General features: G+C 42.0%; 1 protein-coding gene across 2 annotated transcripts in view; it reads left to right on the forward strand.

Moving 5' to 3' along the window:
• Positions 1 to 15,288, forward strand: part of RUBCNL (rubicon like autophagy enhancer) — a 51,403-nt gene extending 36,115 nt beyond the window's left edge. For both annotated transcript variants that reach the window (XM_077811558.1, XM_077811566.1), the window contains 10 exons: positions 2,361 to 2,465; positions 4,850 to 4,892; positions 5,140 to 5,272; positions 5,674 to 5,819; positions 6,760 to 6,824; positions 10,931 to 11,169; positions 12,113 to 12,174; positions 13,895 to 14,048; positions 14,174 to 14,264; positions 14,778 to 15,288. In XM_077811558.1, the coding sequence (XP_077667684.1) occupies positions 2,361 to 2,465; positions 4,850 to 4,892; positions 5,140 to 5,272; positions 5,674 to 5,819; positions 6,760 to 6,824; positions 10,931 to 11,169; positions 12,113 to 12,174; positions 13,895 to 14,048; positions 14,174 to 14,264; positions 14,778 to 14,887 (1,148 nt within the window). In that variant the 3' untranslated portion in view covers positions 14,888 to 15,288. The remainder of the gene's footprint in view (positions 1 to 2,360; positions 2,466 to 4,849; positions 4,893 to 5,139; positions 5,273 to 5,673; positions 5,820 to 6,759; positions 6,825 to 10,930; positions 11,170 to 12,112; positions 12,175 to 13,894; positions 14,049 to 14,173; positions 14,265 to 14,777) is intronic.
• The last annotated feature ends 3,325 nt before the right edge of the window (positions 15,289 to 18,613 follow it).

Genomic DNA, 18,613 nt, shown 5'->3' on the forward strand with positions numbered 1-18,613 from the left:
AGGGGTCTGGATAGGGGTTGGGGCGGTCAGATGGTGGGGAACAGAAGGGGGGTTTTATAGAGGCAGGGTTCCCAGCGGGGCAATCAGGAAGGAGATGGGGGTTTGGATGGGTCGGTGTTATACCAACAAAATAAAAACCAGCAGGATCTTATTAAAGGGGAAAAGGCAAAATACCACATTTATTGTGAATACAGAAAGAATCATAGTAAGCAGTTAGTTATAGCTATAACATTCCATTCAATCTCATATTTATTTTCTCTCTCTCTCTCTCTCTCTCACACACACACACTCTCTCTCTCACACACACACACTCACTCTCTCACACACACTCACACACACAGATTCTACAAGGTTGTTATCATAATTACCGGCCTTAGAGTTGCTCATTCCAAGCCACTGGCCAGGTGGCCTGGACATGAGGAGGGAGCAGGGCCTTGTCAGATGCTCCTCTGATGCTCCTGGAAGTTGGTTTGCAGAATCAGACCCCAAAGTTCTCACTTTCTAGAGTCCATTTTTATAGGAATTTCTTCCTATGCCTGTCTATGGGAATTGCTTCATCATGCTGTTGCTGAATCAATCAGCCGATGTCACATTCCTGACGGCTCCATGCTGCCAGATGTTATCTGGTTCTTTGGTTCTCCCATTCTTGAGGCTGTTGGGTGGATTCCAGTCTGCCCTCCGGGGGTCCTCTGTTATTTCCACTTGACGCCTTCTTCGGCTGATGGACACTGGATTCTTAGGCTGGCACCTCCCTGATCATTCAGTTATTAACCACACCAAGCATCCATCCACATACATCCTCTATCTCTATTTTAATCACAATTGTTAAAGTGAGATGAATACAACAAAAGAGCGGGGAGTTTCTGGGTGCTGTTTCTGTTGTTACAGAGTATTGCTTTGAGTCTCTCTCTCTCTGTGTGAGTAGTTGTTTACAAAGAATTGCTTTGAGAACAGACTCTGTCTTAGAATGTACTAACACAATTGGCAGCTTGCAAGTTTCACACATAGAGGGAGAGAAACAGTACCAAAAACCAAGAGACCTCTTAATTAGTAATACCCTGGAATTTAAACTATGGGGAATCAAACTCATTTGTGATTTTAATACAGAACTTCTTTAATATGATCCAACGTCGGTGGAGGGCAGTCAGGGGCAGGGGTTCCAGGGGCAGTCAGGAGAAGGGGTGGTTGGATGGGGCAGGGATCCCGGCAGGGCAGTCAGGAATGAGAGGAAGGGTTGGATGCGGCGGTGGGGGTCGGGGACAGGGAGGGGTGGATGGGGCAGGGGTCCTGGGGGGGGCTGTCAGGGAACAGGGGGGATTGGATGGGGCAGGAGTCCCGCGGGGGGGGGGGTGGGACTGTCAGGGGGCATGAAGCAGCGGGGGTTTGGATAGGGGGTGGGGGCTGGGCCAAGCCTGGCTGTTGGGGGAGGCACAGCCTCCCCTAACCAGCCCTCCATACAATTTTGGAAACCCGATGTGGCCCTCAGGCCAAAAAGTTTGCCTTCCCCTGTCCTATGAGATGTATCCCTGATAAATTTGATTCTACAAGTTATTCCCATGCTTGCCAGTTTTTCTTTAACATTCACATCTGTGCATCTTTTATGGTTTGTCTCTCTCTTTGGAGTGTGCATGGGGATATATGTAGTTCTTTGTGCTGGACTGTGATTCACTAGAAATCGTAGTTCATGTTCCTTGTTAGTGAAACTGTCAAGTTAGGATTTAAAAAAAAAAAAAACCAACACCACCTTCAAGTGCAACATTTGTAATGTGTGGTTTCTTCATCTTCCTTTTTCATATTACGGGATATGGAGTCTGACTGTCATCATTTGATTTATAACTTACTTCATTAGTTCACGGATCAGTCAGCAGACATTTGAGTAGGATGAAATCTCAAGCAGTATTTGTGCACATGTAGTATGAGTCAGGGTAACAAAGGCTTATGATATTGTAACACTGTACAGTACATGAATTTGTAAAATGGGCATGTCCCAAAAGGAATTTTAATACATTGTATAACATGAATCTAAACGATGTAACTTCTTGGGGGGGAAATCACTGAAGTAGAAGTGTGCGGGGTGGGGAAGCACATTACTATTAAATATTTATAACTGCAGTAGTTAGTACAGGCTTCAATCAGCTCAGGCCCCATTGTGTTAGGCACTTTACAAATACAAAAGAAATGACAGCCCTTACCCCAAAGAACATACAACCTAAAAGCTCATTCTACATTTAGTGTGTGGTTTTTGTTTGATGGAGAGGGAGGAGAAGACAGTGACAGAATGTTTAAAATAGTGCACAGATCTAAATGTATTAATCCCTCCATGAAACTCTTTTAGTAATGAATCACTTTCTTTGTTAAAGGTTGTGCTGTGCTGCAGGTCAGCTCATCAGTAAATCCACCATCACATCATGAGGCCGGTAGATTTCACTGCGATAGTGACTCAGACGATGAATTTGTAATTATTGGTAAGACTTTCAAACTATGCAGATGCAACTTGCAATGAGTCTGGATGGATTTACTAACTACTTCAGTGCCACTTTTCCAGAGCTACATGTTGCCATAGTATGTATTTTATAGTACAAACTCAGAGGTGTATGGTAAAATTTCTCTCTTGGTAATCATGCACTACTAATGGGAAGAGTTGAAATAGCTTTGCATAAGTGCTAAAACTCTATCATACATAATAACAATACAGGAGTTCATTTCTACAGCAAGAATACTTTCCACTGGTTGACATGTATATTAACATGCATGCGCATTGTACATGGTAGTGCCCAAAGTGTACCCACCACAGATTCCCTATATAGCCCCTGAGACACCTGAGTTCAATTCCCTGCTTTGCCACAGGTTTCGTGTGTGACCTTGGGCAAGTCATTTAGCATCTCTGTGCCTCCATTACCTATCTGTAAAAAATCTGAAAAGCTAACACAATTCAAGACAAAGAAGAGAACAGTCTTACAGAAGAAAGGGACATCATCAATAGGTGGACAAATTACTGCTCTGATCTATAAAACCACCAGACAAATGGAGATCCTAGTGTCCTAGACAGCCCAGATTCAACAGAGGAGGAGGACTTTCCAACACTGCATGAAGAAGTGGAGACAGCTGTGAAATCACTCAAGAATGGAAAGGCTACAAGTATTGACAGTATCCCAGCTGAACTGATGAAATTCGGAGGAGAAATAGGAATAGATGTACTTACCAAGATCTGCAACAAGATCTGGCAGACCAATGAGTGGCCCTCCACGTGGACATAGTCACTAATCATCACTCTGTCAAAGAAAGGCAATTGTGTCAAAATTACTGGACCATAAGCTTAATTAGCCATCCCAGCCAAGTGATGTTGAAAGTCATATGGAACAGATTGAAGCCACAAATGGAGAATATCATTGCTGAAGAACAAGCTGGCTTCGTGCTGGAAGAAGTATCACAGAACAGATTTTCAATCTTCGTGTTCTATGTGAGAAGTACTTATAACACCAGCAGGATGTCTATCCCATCTTTGTTGACTTCAAGAAGGCATTGAGTATGGCACGCATAATGACTGATGCCATAGATGATCACATATGGACAGTCAGCACTGGGGGCCGAACAATCTCAAATCTTTGGTTTGCTGATGACATTGCCGGCCTGTCAGGTAGCGAAGGTGAATTTACCAACCTTGTGAAACGATTGGATGAAACCTCCTCAAAATATGGCATTGAAATTAGTGCAGAGAAAACCAAGCTGACGACAAACAAACATGACTGGGTCAGCTCACATATCCCTGTCAGTGGACAAGAACTGGAGACAGTGAAACAGTTTAATTATCTGGGGGAAATCATCACTGATGAAGGATCAAAGGCAGAAATTCTGGCAAGAACTGCGAAAACAGCAGTGGTGCCAAAGCTAAAGCCAATTTGGAGGAATAAGAACATCTCCCTGGAAAATAACTGAAAGTTCTGCATGCACTGGTCATCTTCGTTTTTCTGTATGCGTGTGAGACATGGACTCTTACGGCAGAACTTGAATGGAAAATACAGGTAGTAGAGATGAGATACTTCCGTAAAATCCTGGGCATCTCCTACTTCGACCATGTCACTAGTGAAGAGGTCCACAACATCATCACCCAATGCACTGAGTCATATGAAGACCTCTTGTCGACCATGAAGAAGTGCAAGCTGAAGTGGTACGGCCATGTAACAAGATTATCTGGCCTATCCAAGATCATCCTCCAAGGCACAGTAGAGGGGAAGAGAAGAAGAGGTAGACAGAAGAAGAGATGGACAGACAACATAAGAGTGGACAGGAATGGACTTCGCGGATACTCATCACTGACACACAATCATCAGGGGTGGAGACAATTGGTCGATTCCTCATCAATGACGGTGCCCCAACAACCAATGTGGTTATGGGAGTGATGATGATGATTGATGAAAATGAGATAATAGCACTTCCTTACCTGACAACGCTCTTGTGAAGATAAATGTGTTAAGGATTGTCAGGTGCTCAGATACTATGATGATGGGAGCCATATAAGATCCTAAGGGCTTGTCTACACTGGCAATTTACAGCACTGCAACTTTCTTGCTCATGGGATGTGAAAAAGCACCCCTGTGAGTGCAGCAAGTTTCAGCGCTGTAAAGCACCAGTGTAGACAATGTCTCAGAGCTGGGAGCCGTCCTCCTAGCACAGGGAACCACGCCCCCTGTGGAGATGTTTTTTTTTTCTCCCAGCACTGCACAGCGACCACACAAGGCACGTTAAGCTTTAGCATTGCCAGTGTAGACTAGCCCTAAAGTAGATAGAATACAATTGTAGGAGGTTTTTGCTTTTGTTGGGCTAACAAATTTTTTCTCCTTTTCTGCAGAACTTGAAGACTTGGAAAATATTGCAGCATCTCCAGATAAAAGGTAACTTTTTGTATTTCTCGTAACTTAGTAAATAGCCAGGTGGCAACACTCTTCCCTGCCACATGGTACTTCTCCTAAAGAGAGGCAGGAAGGGAACATAGTTTTTGATGGCTGTGGCACAAGGGTCCTAGAGGTCATAGGTGAATCAATGTGGGGAGAGGAGGGAGGGTGTGTGAGGAATCTTCAGGGATGTGGAAGACACAAATCTACTTATGAAATGCTGCCATTTGGCTTGCTTAATTTTCAGATTATCTTTTGATCCGGGCTGCAATTCTGCTGAAGTAACAGCACAGAAGCTATACCAAGCATTCAGGAAATGTTGGTTACAGGCAGAAACTAACATTCAGCTGTCTAGGAGCCTGAACACAACTAAGCAGAAAGTAAGTCTCTAAACATAAAACAATGTGCTTATTATTCAGTGTGTTCAGTGCAGCTGCCTCATTGGCAAGGGGAGAAGGAGGATGCTTAATATGTGTGTTCAGGGTTTGGTTATTTTTAAGCAGTTTTGGGGGTGGGGGGAGTCTGTCTTGGTTAGAAAGCTCTAATGCCTTTAATTCAACATAGGACAATCATGTAAATGGGATCTCTGTGAACACAGGAAGTCCTTCAAGAGTTGCTACTAAACATGACTTTGGGTATCAAAGCTGTGATTGTACTGACAGCTGTTGGAGTGTTGAATGTGACACTTCATTGCATAGTGTGCAAAGCATGTTAGCATCTGTTCAGCTACTAGGTTGCAGGTTAAATTCCACACTTAAGTCTGTCTTTCTGTCTTCAATAGTATGCTAATAAAGAAAATATTCCAAAGGAACTTGAGTCTAGTGGGAATCTGGCAGAAGAAATAAAGGTCAAAGCCAAATTAAGAGGAACCACAGACTGGGCCCCACCTAGGTTTCAAATAATATTTAATATTCACCCATCACTCAAGTAAGTCTCAAGTACTTGTCTCTCTGTGGGACTAGTCATTTTGTTTCTGTTATACACTGAGCCCAGTCCAAAGCCTGTTGAGATCAGTGAAAAGATTTCTGTTGATTCACTGGGCTTTGGCTTGGAGCTGTTATTCAGTACCTTGTTCTCCAGTGTCTCACTGGAAGTTGTGTAGTAATGTCTACTTTTGCTGAGTCATTATGTCCTGATTAACACTGTCTGTATACGGTTACTCAATATGGTGAGTAACTTTTTTTGAGGGTTGTGGGTAGGGTGACCAGACAGCAAATGTGAAAAATTGGGACGGGGATGGTGGGTAATAGGAGCCTATATAAGAAAAAGACCCAAAAATCGGGACTGTCCCTATAAAATTGGGACATCTGGTCACCCTAGTTGTGGGATCTTTGTTTTTTGCTCCCCTGCTGGCTCAAGACTTTTTTTTCAGCAAGCAAAAGACTGACTACGCAGAAGAACTATGAATCTCACTCTACTTAAAGTGCTGTTAAATGCACAAAGTAAATGAACAACTTTTTTTCTGCCAAATTCTGTTAAAACAACCTTGGGTGTTACTTGCAATTAATGATGGGTACAAAATGTTCAGACAAATGTGATTTTTTTTCCTGGGTTGACCGTATCCCTTTAAGCTTTCTTAAAGAAAGACTGGGGAAGTATCGCACTTCTCGCATACCATGATCTCTGGTAGCAGTGTCTGTATATTCTACAAAGATTAGCTTAGAGTTCCACTGTAAAATAGCATACAGGACTTCTCTTTAACAACTGACTTCTCTTCCTACATTGTGGGTTTTTTTTGAGTAACATGATCAGACTTCCAAGTTGAAAATATTCATAAGTATTAGTGCAGGTGTCTGTCATTCTGGGAGAATGTAATTGATCAGATATGCTTTTGGATAGTTAGATTTAATTTTGTCTGTCTGTACAGGAGAGATGCCGTTGTAGCTGCACAAAACTTTACTTGTGCTGGTTGCGGAACCCCAGTAGAACTCAGTAAGTACTGAAACACAAACACAAACCCCCAGACATACCACACCAAGCAAACCCAGGTTGTTTGCCAACCTGTATTCTTGTGTTGACATGATGCATTTTGCAGTTCTGACAATACCTTAACTAAAAGAAAACGCTCTGTGTTGGGGATGCACATAACACAGTGCACAATAGGATCATATCACCATCTGAAATGTCATTACAGCCAGAACACAACGCCTTTCTCCATCAGCTATAGGCCACTTCATAGCACTCCTACTTATCCACAGTTGGAAGTGGTGACTTTCAATAATAAAACTGGAAGCATTATTTATGACGTTGTAAAATAGCTTGACTTTTTTAAAGTGGGCTATTAGTAAAAAATAAATTCAAGTCTCCAAGCTGCAAATCATAAATCTTAATTAGAAAATACTTTTGAAATAGAATTCGTAATCCTTGCCAATTCGTACTGTCAACTGGTCTTAAAAAGAGAGGCTGTGTAAGTAGTTTTCTTATTTTTAAAGACTTGACCACAAAACCCTGTTGGAGTTATAAAAATCTTTGGGATACTTTTTTCACAAACTGCTTAATGCATTGTAATGTGCAGATGTATCCACTTCATCAGGTCTCATTGCATGGGAAATCTCTGAAATGAGTGTAAAGCCCTATACTGGGTCCATTATACAAAGAGAAGAAAAGGAGTACTTGTGGCACCTTAGAGACTAACAAATTTATTAGAGCATAAGCTTTTGTGGGCTACATCCCACTTCATCGGATGCATAAAATGGAACATATAGTAAGATTATATATAATATATATACACACACACACACACACACACACACACACACACACACAGAGATAAGTTAGAAGTTACCATACAAACTGTGAGAGGCTAATTAGTTAAGATGCGCTCTTATCAGCAGGAGAAAAAAAAAGAACTTTTGTAGTTCTTTTGTAGTTTTGTAGATAATCAAGGTGGCCCATTTAGACAGTTGACAAGAAGGTGTGAGGATACTTACCTTAAGGAAATAGATTCAATATGTGTAAGGACCCAGCCACTCCCAGTCTCTATTCAAACCCAAGTTAATGGTATCTAGTGTTCATATTAATTCATGCTCAGCAGTTTCTCATTGGAGTCTGTTTCTGAAGCTTTTCTGTTGCAAAATTGCCACCTTTAAATCTTTTACTGAGTAGCCAGAGAAGTTGAAGTGTTCTCCTACTGGTTTTTGAATGTTATGATTCCTGATGTCAGATTTGTGTCCATTTATTCTTTTGCGTAGAGACTGTCCGGTTTGGCTAATGTACATGGCAGAGGGGCATTGCTGGCACATCATGGCATATATCACATTGGTAGACGTGCAGGTGAACGAGCCTCTGATGGTGTGGCTAATGTGATGAGGTCCTATGATGATGTCACTTGAATAACTATGTGGACAGAGTTGGCATCAGGCTTTGTTGCAAGGATAGGTTCCTGGGTTAGTGTTTTTGTTGTGTGGTGTGTGGTTGCTGGTGAGTATTTGCTTCCAGTTGGGGGGCTGTCTGTAAGCGAGGACTGGTCTGTCTCCCAAGATCTATGAGAGTGAGGGATCATTTTTCAGGATAGGTTGTAGATCTTCGATGATGCGCTGGAGAGGTTTTAGTTGGGGGCTGAAGGTGACAGCTAGTGGCATTCTGTTATTCTCTTTGTTGGGCCTGTCCTGTAGTAGGTGACTCCTGGGTACTCTTCTGGCTCTGTCAATCTGTGGACTCCTCCTGAAGGTCGAAACAACAGACTGGACTTCTACATAGATTGTGCACATCGACGTGCACAGGCTGAAATGCGGAAAAGCAGCATCACTTGCCCCGTAACCTCAGCCATGCTGAACACAACCCCATCAACAGCCTCCGGAACAACTCTGACATCATAATTAAAAAGGCTGACAAAGGAGGTGCTGTCATCATCATGAATAAGTTGGAATATGAACAAGAGGCTGCTAGGCAGCTCTCTAACTCCACATTCTAAGGGCCATTATCCTCTGATCCCACCGAGGATTACTAAAAGAAACTACACCATCTGCTCAAGAAACTCCCTGAAAAAGCACAGGAACAGATCTGTGCAGACACATGCCTAGAACCCCAACCTGGGGTATTCTGTCTGCTTCCCAGGATCCATAAACCTGGGAATCCTGGATGCCCCATTATCTCAGGCATTGGCACCCTGACAGCAGGACTGTCTGGCTATGTGGACTCTCTCCTCAGGCCCTACACTACCAGCACTTCCAGCTATCTTCGAGAAATCACTGACTTCCTGAGGAAACTATAATCCATCGGTGATCTTCCAGAGAACACCCTCCTGGCCACAATGGATGTAGAAGCCTCTACACCAACATTCCACACAGAGATGGACTACAAGCTGTCAGGAACAGTATCCCCGATAATGTCATGGCAAACCTGGTGGCTGACCTTTGTGACTTTGTCCTCACCCACAACTATTTCACATTTGGGTACAATATATACCTTCAAGTCAGCAGCACTGCTATGGGTACCCGCATGGCCCCACAGTATTTTAAAATTTTTATGGCTGACTTAGAACAATGCTTCCTTAGCTCTCGTCCCCTAAGACGCCTACTCTACTTGCACTACATTGATGACATCTTCATCATCTGGACCCATGGAAAAGAAGTCCTTGAGGAATTCCACCATGATTTCAACAATTTCCATTCCACCATCAACCTCAGCCTAGACAAAACCACACAAGCGGTCCATTTCCTGGACACTACTGTGCTAATAAGCGATGGTCACATAAACACCACCCCATACCGGAAACCTACTGACCGCTATGCTTACTTACATGCCTCCAGCTTCCATCCAAGACACACCACACTATCCATTGTCTACAGCCAAGCTTTAAGGTACAACTGCATTTGCTTCAATCCCTCAGACAGAGACAAACACCTACAAGATCTCTATCAAGCATTCTTAAAACTACAATATCCACCTGCTGAAGTGAAAAAACAGATTGATAGAGCCAGAAGAGTACCCAGAAGTCACCTACTACAGGACAGGCCCAACAAAGAAAATAACAGAACGCCACCAGCTGTCACCTTCAGCCCCCAACTGCCATGTACATTAACCAAACCGGACAGTCTCTACGCAAAAGAATAAATGGACACAAATCTGACATCAGGAATCATAACATTCAAAAACCGGTAGGATAACACTTCAGCTTCTCTGGCCACTCAGTAAAAGATTTAAAGGTGGCAATTTTGCAACAGAAAAGCTTCAGAAACAGACTCCAATGAGCTTGAATTAATATGCAAACTAGATACCATTAACTTGGGTTTGAATAGAGACTGGGAGTGGCTGGGTCCTTACACATATTGAATCTATTTCCTTAAGTATCCTCACACCTTCTTGTCAATTGTCTAAATGGGCCACCTTGATTATCACTACAAAAGTTTTTTTTTTTCTCTCTTTTCTCCTGCTGATAATAGCTCATCTTAACTAATTAGCCTCTCACAGTTTGTATGGTAACTTCCAACTTATCTGTGTGTATGTGTGTATATATACATATTATCTTACTATATGTTCCATTCTATGCATCCGATGAAGTGGGATGTAGCCCACGAAAGCTTATGCTCTAATAAATTTGTTAGTCTCTAAGGTGCCACAAGTATTCCTGTTCTTTTTGCGGATACAGACTAACATGGCTGCTACTCTGAGACCTGTCATTATACAAAGAGAGGCACTCGCTCATGACTGGCAGAACAAAATTAATATTTGAGTTGACATCAAAGACTCAAAAAATCATTAACAATAACTGTGCAAAGGAATTAGTGAGGTTACACCTGTAACCACAAGCCCCAGTCTTGAACTTGTTTTGGGGAAGCAGCCAACACTGTTTCCAATAAGGATCTGTGTAAATTTTGATGGTGATATAACTATGATCAGTCGTGCAAAAGAGGTTTCCATATTTAATTCAGAATATTAAATCTGACCACGAGTCTACCTCTTCAAAAAACAAGACCCCCCCCGTCCCCCCAGCCCATTTTTCTGTAGATCTGAATTATGTATTACTGGATTGACGCAGTTAAAAGGCAATACAGTAATTCTTTAAAGAACCATTCTTCATTGTTGACCCGCCACAGAATACATCAGGAGACTCCGCTATTGTGATTACCTGGGGAAGTACTTCTGTGACTGTTGCCATAGCTATGCACAAACTTCCATCCCTGCCCGAATATTGATTAAATGGGACTTCAAAAAGTACTATGTCTGTAACTTCTCCAAACATCTCCTGCTCAGCATATGGCAAAACCCCATCTTCAATGTGTCGTGTATCAACAAAACCCTCTATACAAAAGCAAAGGAACTGAACAGAGTCAGGGTAAGTGCAGCTTCTTTGTAATTGAAGTGTGTGGCATTGTCCTGCACGCTGCCAGAAGAAAGACTAGACCCCAGGAATCTGGTTTAATTAGGTTGCTGCCTTATTAAGTAACATATCTGGGCACTATCCGGTAATAACTCATCCAGTGCAAGCGATTCTTCATTTGTTACCTGTAGCACCTGAGGGCAGGAGGGCTGCTACCTGCCTCCCTTTTCTCCCGCTGTTCCAATCCACCTGCTGGGACCCCACCGCTATCGACTCCGATGAGGGTTAAAGGGATGGGGAAGAGGGGGTTTTAGGAGCCTCAATCCTATTGCCCACCTTGTTTAAGAGATGTCCAGTTTATCAGGGAAAAGGATGCCCTATTGAACAAGTACCTGCCACCAGGAGAGACCAGCAGTTAGATTGGCTGCCTCTCTCTGCCCATGAAGCAGCTGTGTCTGGGCCAGCAGGGGAAAGAAAATAGTTGGCTCCTCTAAGGATTTCACACTCCCCCTCCCCTTCTTGTGGGCACACTGACCTCCCTGTGGGTTGGGGAGTGGAGGTGGCTCTGTGGCTGACTGGTTGGACAAAAGGGTTCAGCACAAGTCTATTGGCTCTTGTGAACCCAAGGGAAGGGCTTATAAACTCTTCCCCCTGCCCTGGGGCATAGCAATTGGTTTTATCTAGTCTTTGATCCTGCAGGAACAACCTGCAGCTTCAGGTTGTATGTTTTGGCCATGCATACGCATTTGTGGGGTAGGCCTTTTGGTGCATTATATAGCTGATCTGTCTAACCTTCTGCTGTATTTTTCCTAATTTTAAACTAAAACTGCTCTATGGTGAAATGCTAATTTTTAAATATTACTGTCTAAATTACTGCTCTTAAACACTTCTGAATGTTTAAATATGCTGCTCTGCTTTTCATTTTAAATACTACATTTATCTATCCTTCATCCTTTAGGAGATACAAGAACAGCTTTTGCATATTAAAAAACTACTGAAAACCTGCAGGTTTGCTGAAAGGTATGGAGCATGATTAAGTATAGCAAATACTTGGTAGAAGTACAATAGTTATTCATGGAGCTTCCCCCTCCAGATGAATTTTTAATCATGTACTTTTTAAGGAAGTTAGTTCTGTATGATCAACAGAAATTCTGATATCGTCTTCCTTTCCCCTGCAAATTTATCTATTGCAAATTTATTTATTGCAAATGTCAAGTGATAGTGTATTTTATAAGGCAGCTTGTTTTTTCCCCGGTACCATTGTAGAAACACTTATGAGACTTGATTAATGATTCGATGTGTGTAATAATTTTTGGCAGATTTTTTTCTTTCGTCCTTCTGATACTATTCCTCTTGGAGGAACAATGTGAGTGTCCTTGCTCAGCAATGTAATGTCTGTTCAAAGTTTTTCTAAGGTGACTAGAGTGGTTATTCCATATGTTGCTCAAATCATGGATCTTTAGTAGACTGTATTCATTCCATCTTCATTAACTAATGACACAAAACAAGCTGTAGAAAATGTGCATATTCTGCCTGAGTTAGGCAGCTCTGACTACTTTCTGTCATTACACAATCAGCCTAACTTCTCTGTGGCTTTAGGGAACATTGCTGGGTTTAAAGAAAAGCAAGATGTTCTTCCAGGAAATGTTGTTGTTTTTTGTCTAAATCAATGCTTGCCTGCAATGCTTAATGTAGTAACTATAAAATGGAAAAATAATGGACCTTTGTTTTGCACCTGCAATTAGTTGTGGGTGCAGATGATAGCACTTGGACACTGAGCTGAGTTCTGGGTAAGACATTTAAATGCCATCGCTTACACCCACAGAATTAGAGGTCTTTTATAAACCAGGCAAGTAAATAAGAAAATAAATTAGTAAAATTACAAAAAAAAAAAAAAAGTAAATGTTTAGTCTCTCTCTCTCTCTCTCTCTCTCTCTCCCCCCCTCCCTCCCTCCCTCTCTCTCTCTCCCTCCCTCTCTCCCTCCCTCCCTCCCTCCCGTGGGGCTAGGGACAATAATGATTGAATGACTGATGAAAATATTATTGTCAAAACTAAGCATTTTTGATGCACTCCATCCAATTATGGTTAGCAAATGAAAGTTAAAATGCACAACAATAGTGCTCCTCTTGCGCTTGCTGCAATGGCTGAATAGTCTAAAAGGCTTTTTAACACTCTCACCACCAAACCCCCCCCAACCACATCAGAACCCAACAATCACTTACTTCTTTTTGTGTGCATTCAAATAGTAAGCGGCTGATGCTGTTTCTGTGTGAGCATTCTGCGGATGATCAGTGAACGGGTGGGGTTATTGCATATGACGAGATTCATGCCTCCACAATTGAGAACAGAATTTTTTTTAGTTTGAATACTTATTGAACTCAAACTTTGGGAGAAAAAGCTATGTTAAATAATGACCCCCATACATCCTCACCCACAAGCCAAGAAAGTTCTCACTGTAGCCTTCCAACAAACACTCCAGCAGAAACTGGGTAGGCAAGACTTAATAGCCTTTCTTCTATGGTTAGTTAAGAAGCAGGAAAAAATTTTTTATAACTTTCAGGCTTTTTGCAAAATTCACAAGTGCCCTTTAACTCAGTTCTGCTGTGTATAGAGGTATCAATTTTATGTTCTTCCTGGTTGATGAGACTTGGCTGTCTCCACTTACTTACATGTTTTGATAAACATGCTCTCAATAAACATGTCACTTTGTAATTTAATTTTTTTTTTTTTAATCTGTAGTGTATTGAAAGAATTTGAACAGGTCTCCAGCCACCTGACGACAGAGCTGCATCTGTTCTCAATGGATGACTTGGTGAAGATTAAACGAGGGCTGTTAGTGCCTCTTCTCAGGGATATTCTAAAAAGCTCCACATCTCATGTAGAAAACTGCGAGGTAAGGGAATCGCTGTGTCTGGTATATAGCCTGAAGAATAGCCACAACTGACCATATTTTTTTTTATAAATATGAACTTTTAATAAACATCAAAAAAGTAATTAACTCTTTTTCAATTCTTCTAGCTTTGTCAAGCCAAGGGATTTATTTGTGAATTTTGCCAGAGCTCAGATGTACTCTTCCCATTTCAGACTGCCACATGCAAAAGATGTACAGGTATGTTCCATCCCAAAGCTATTTCTTTCTTGTGAGAACGTGTGTGCGTGCATGTATAATATTTCAGGCCCCGAATCTGCAAGGTACTTAAGCATGTGCCTAATTGTAAGCATGTGAGTAGTCCCACTGATTTCAAACTCTCTTGTCTCAGTGAGTTTATTGTATATTTGAAAACTTGGATGTGTTGTCTGCATGTAAGTTAAAACAAAATTCAAGTGTGTTCTTGGTATGGGTTTACATATCTCAGTTTGAGTTTGAAATAGCAAATGTAGTGCTGTTACATCAGATTTTTCTGGACCTAATCCAGTGCCCATTGAAGTCAATGGAAAGACTCCAATTGACCTCAAGGTTCATTGGCTTGGGATCAAAATATGGAATTAACCTTGTTACATTGTGCTTCATTGTCCTGGTCATGAGTCTTCTTCAGTTACTTTCGTATCGGGATAAACTACCATCTTTCAAGGAATACAATTATTGATGCAGTTTTCCCCACCTGCTTGTGTGTGTAAACAGTTTGCAAAGCGTGCTTCCACAGTCAGTGTTTCAAGTCTGGAGAGTGCCCCAAATGTCTGAGAATAGCTGCTCGGAGGATGTTTTTGGAAGCTCCATCTGTGGCTATGTGAGACTGGATTACTATGAAGAGGCACACAATTTTCTGTATATACCTCTGAAGAAACTAGATACAGATATATATGGTGTCTGTCTACAGGGTGGATAATGTTGTTTTAAACATTGGTATTTTTAAATCATCCTGCCATGCTAACATTTTGTAATGTGACTTTTTAAAAAAAGAATAACGTTTTAATATTATGCTTGAATACCTGTCCTGACAGAAAATAGTTTTTAATGTGATCAGTTTAAGTGTATGCCATCATTAATATTTTGCTGCTATTGTTTTTTTACTCTTTTTGTTTCTGAATTTGTTTTTATTATTGTTGTTATTTTATATTTGACAAGTTGACAGTTCCCATATGTAACTTTGCATGCAATGTAGAGACAATAAACAAGGTTGAAAAACTTTTAACCCTGTCAGATTTTTATTACAAGCAAGAGGTGATAAAATGTGCAGAATTTTTTCTCCTCTTTGAAACAATACTACAGAAATGCCTTGATTTCCAAGTTTGATTAAAAAAAAAAAAGAACCTGAAAATGTTATCCTGGTAAGCATCCTAATTCAAAATGGTGGATCAGTTTTGTTTTAAAAAGAGACCTGTATTAACCTCTGGGGCGGCATTTTCCAACCTGAGAGATGCCAGGCTACTTGGGGAGGGCATGTAGAGAGAGAGAGATACATGACCCTGAATCCACTCTGTCCAACGCTGCAGGCTTGCTGACTTCTACAGGCCAAGTACTGGGTATCTCTTTGAAAACGAACTGCTTTCCTCACCTGCTCCTGCAGATGCTTCTAACGAAGCCAGCCGTGGAAGTGGCTCATGCACTCAGAAGTGCTGAGCTATTGCCTGAATATCACTATATCACTCACTGCTACTCCTGTGGCACTTGCCTCAGTGTGGTGACAGCACACGTGGTTCAAGCTTCACTGCAATAGCAACGGACACCCACTGACCGAGACCCCCAACATTTACAGGAGGGGTTACTGTAGACATTGATCTGGAGAACATGTCCCAAAGGTACTTTCTCCTTAGCTAAATGCCTTTAAGACACTGGATCTGCTTCTGTCATTCAATGTCTAATTTCCTATGGGACTTTCAAACACCCTTCCCCTTAAATATCCATTCAAACACTAATGCTGTACTAAAAGAGAATGGGACTCTGAACCTGGTAGCTGTTGCGATTCACTTCCAAGCTGAAAACTTTCACAATACATATTACAAGTTCTCATATACAGTTCTTATCTTCCTGTAGCTGGAAACAAAATGTAACTGCTTATTGCATAGATGTAAGATTTATCATCGATGACTGTTATGTAAGATCTGCAAACAGACATGAAACTGCTGAGAAGTGAGTGACGTCAATTGGTGAGACACCTATAGAGTTGGCTACATTTAATATGATGCAAGTGTTAGTTGCTGCATCTGAACGCAAAACTGAGTAAGCCACATTAATGGATTTGCTATAGGGATTTACATTTTATGAAAGAAGTTGCCTTAAGCCCTGTATAGAACAATTTGCAGGACTACTGGGTTTGTTTAAATAAGGGGAAAATGTTCGCTTAAGCTTTATTTGGTTGTGTGTGCTTTTCATGAATAATCTAATGAATGAGTTTTCTCACCACAAATCTTTTCAGAAAGAGGAATGTTAAAATGCGTTTTTGTGCATGTGCACACAAATAATCCATGCTAATTTTAATCAGGCTGGTTGAGTACCACTTGAATCATCTGACCAATCATTGCTAAGCATCACCACTTGAATTCAAACTTATCAAAAGTTGAGTTTAAAAACAATAAAAAACCTTTGAATAAATTTGAAAATCACAAGCTACTTGTGGACAGCTTGTGGAGGGGGAGGGGGTAAACGTGTTTTAAAAAGCATTACAAGTTTTTTCACTTAGCCTATTTATTATATAACTACAGAACTTTCATATCCTACAGTTCTCCTCTTCCCTTCATCTTTCTTGTTCTTTTGGAGCTGCTGAAATTCTGTAGTGGACTGACACATACCTCAATCCGTTGTAGTATCCTGGCTCGCCTGCTTGGTGGAAGCGCAGACCCAAATGAATGGTCTATTTCTTTAAATTAAAAGTGTGTGTGTCTGAGGATACAGCCTGGGTCTTTCACTTTTCAATGTTAATTTGGCCATTCATAGGCCCTGTAAAGTTCTCCAGTGGTCAAGGGTGTCTTTGGCACCCTACAGTGTTTATAATTTGTCTTGTTGGGAATTGACTGTATATGGGGCTGCTTTCAACAGTATAAAACCCTACTGAAATATCTGTGTCTGTTCACAGACCTAGTGTCGAAGAGTTGCTGGAACAGGTAACGCCAACAGGACATTATGCCCTAAGAGCTTCGCAAGAGTTTGGTAAATAGTCATTTGTCTCTTGGCCAGGGCCAGAATGAGGCTTTTGGGGAAGCTAAACTAGCATGAGGCAGTTTGTTTAGTGATGGCTGGTTGATAGGATGCGTTTTCTGAGGGGGGCTGCTCAAGTAAACCAAGTATACTTTTTTGCTATTGGTATTTTGAACTCAAAGAAACAAAGCAGTGAAATGGAGAATGCTACCATAGTAAACCCCAAATGTTGCTGCCGTGTTCGAGAGACAAGACAAAATAAGAAAAGGAGGTAGCAGTAGGTGATGTGAAGTAACATGGAAAGAGGGACTGAAAATGCCCAGTCAGCTGTCTGTGGAGCATGTGAGCTGAAAGTACTTCATTTTAACCTGTCCTGAGTGTCATTAACTTATCCCATTACAAACTGTAAAACGTAGACTTACATGACCAGGCATACCTCGTTGTAATCCCCACTGTGCACCACAGAAGGTGCCAAGAGGTTTGTCGCCGCTCTGCACAAGGTTATAGAGGCTGTTGTGACACAAGTGTTTGTACTGAGGAAGCTCCGCTGCAGAAGCTGCCACCAAGAGATCAAGACTCCAGTGCTGAGGGGCATGTAAACTGTGCTTGGCCCAATGCAGAGGAAGCTGGGAGGGATGTTCAACAGTGGTCAGTTGCCACCTCTATGGGCCCTGGATTCTGGCAGCACTGGGGCCTGTTCTAGGCCCTATCGTAGTGGTCCACTCTGGCAGCTGAGAATAACCTGAACACAACAGGCCGCTTGCCCCCCTGTCCCATGCTCCATTCCCAAACTAGGGGACAAAGTAAATCCTCTGTGCCAGCAGGGGATTCCTCTGGCAGCAGAGGAGTTCCCAGACAGCTGTGGGCATATAGCAGCTAGAACAAGACTGAAAATGGTGCGCTGTGTATCTTATTTGGGGATAACATTGGAAAATGTTTGGCTTGGACAGAATGGGTCCAAGGCATTAGCATGGGTCTGTGGGCATTAGGACCAGGTGTTGTCTCCATTTCCCCTGGCATGTGGGCTTCAGAGGAAAGCCTCTACAAAGAGCCAGCCAGAGACTCCAGCTGGCAGAGGCAGAAGCAGCCAAAGTTCCTTTGGGGAACTTTCTACAGTTTTGATGGACTTCCTCTTCCCCATGCTGATTGGCTGTTTGCTCCAATCTACCCATCTCTCTGTCTCCTCAATGCAGATCCGCAAAGTTACCTCAGTGTCCAAGCCCCAGTTTTAGTCACCAATGTCATCCACAAAACCGCCACTCAGCTGCCACCTGACCCTGTACACATTTAAACTCCTGATGTAAAAGTTCCCTTGGGACCTAAATTTCTGCGCCTCTCTACGCATCCAGACACCTGGCTCCTGCCTGAGCCCCAGAGTGATC

Source organism: Eretmochelys imbricata, chromosome 1, assembly GCF_965152235.1.
Source record: "Eretmochelys imbricata isolate rEreImb1 chromosome 1, rEreImb1.hap1, whole genome shotgun sequence".
NCBI lineage: Eukaryota > Metazoa > Chordata > Testudines > Cheloniidae > Eretmochelys > Eretmochelys imbricata.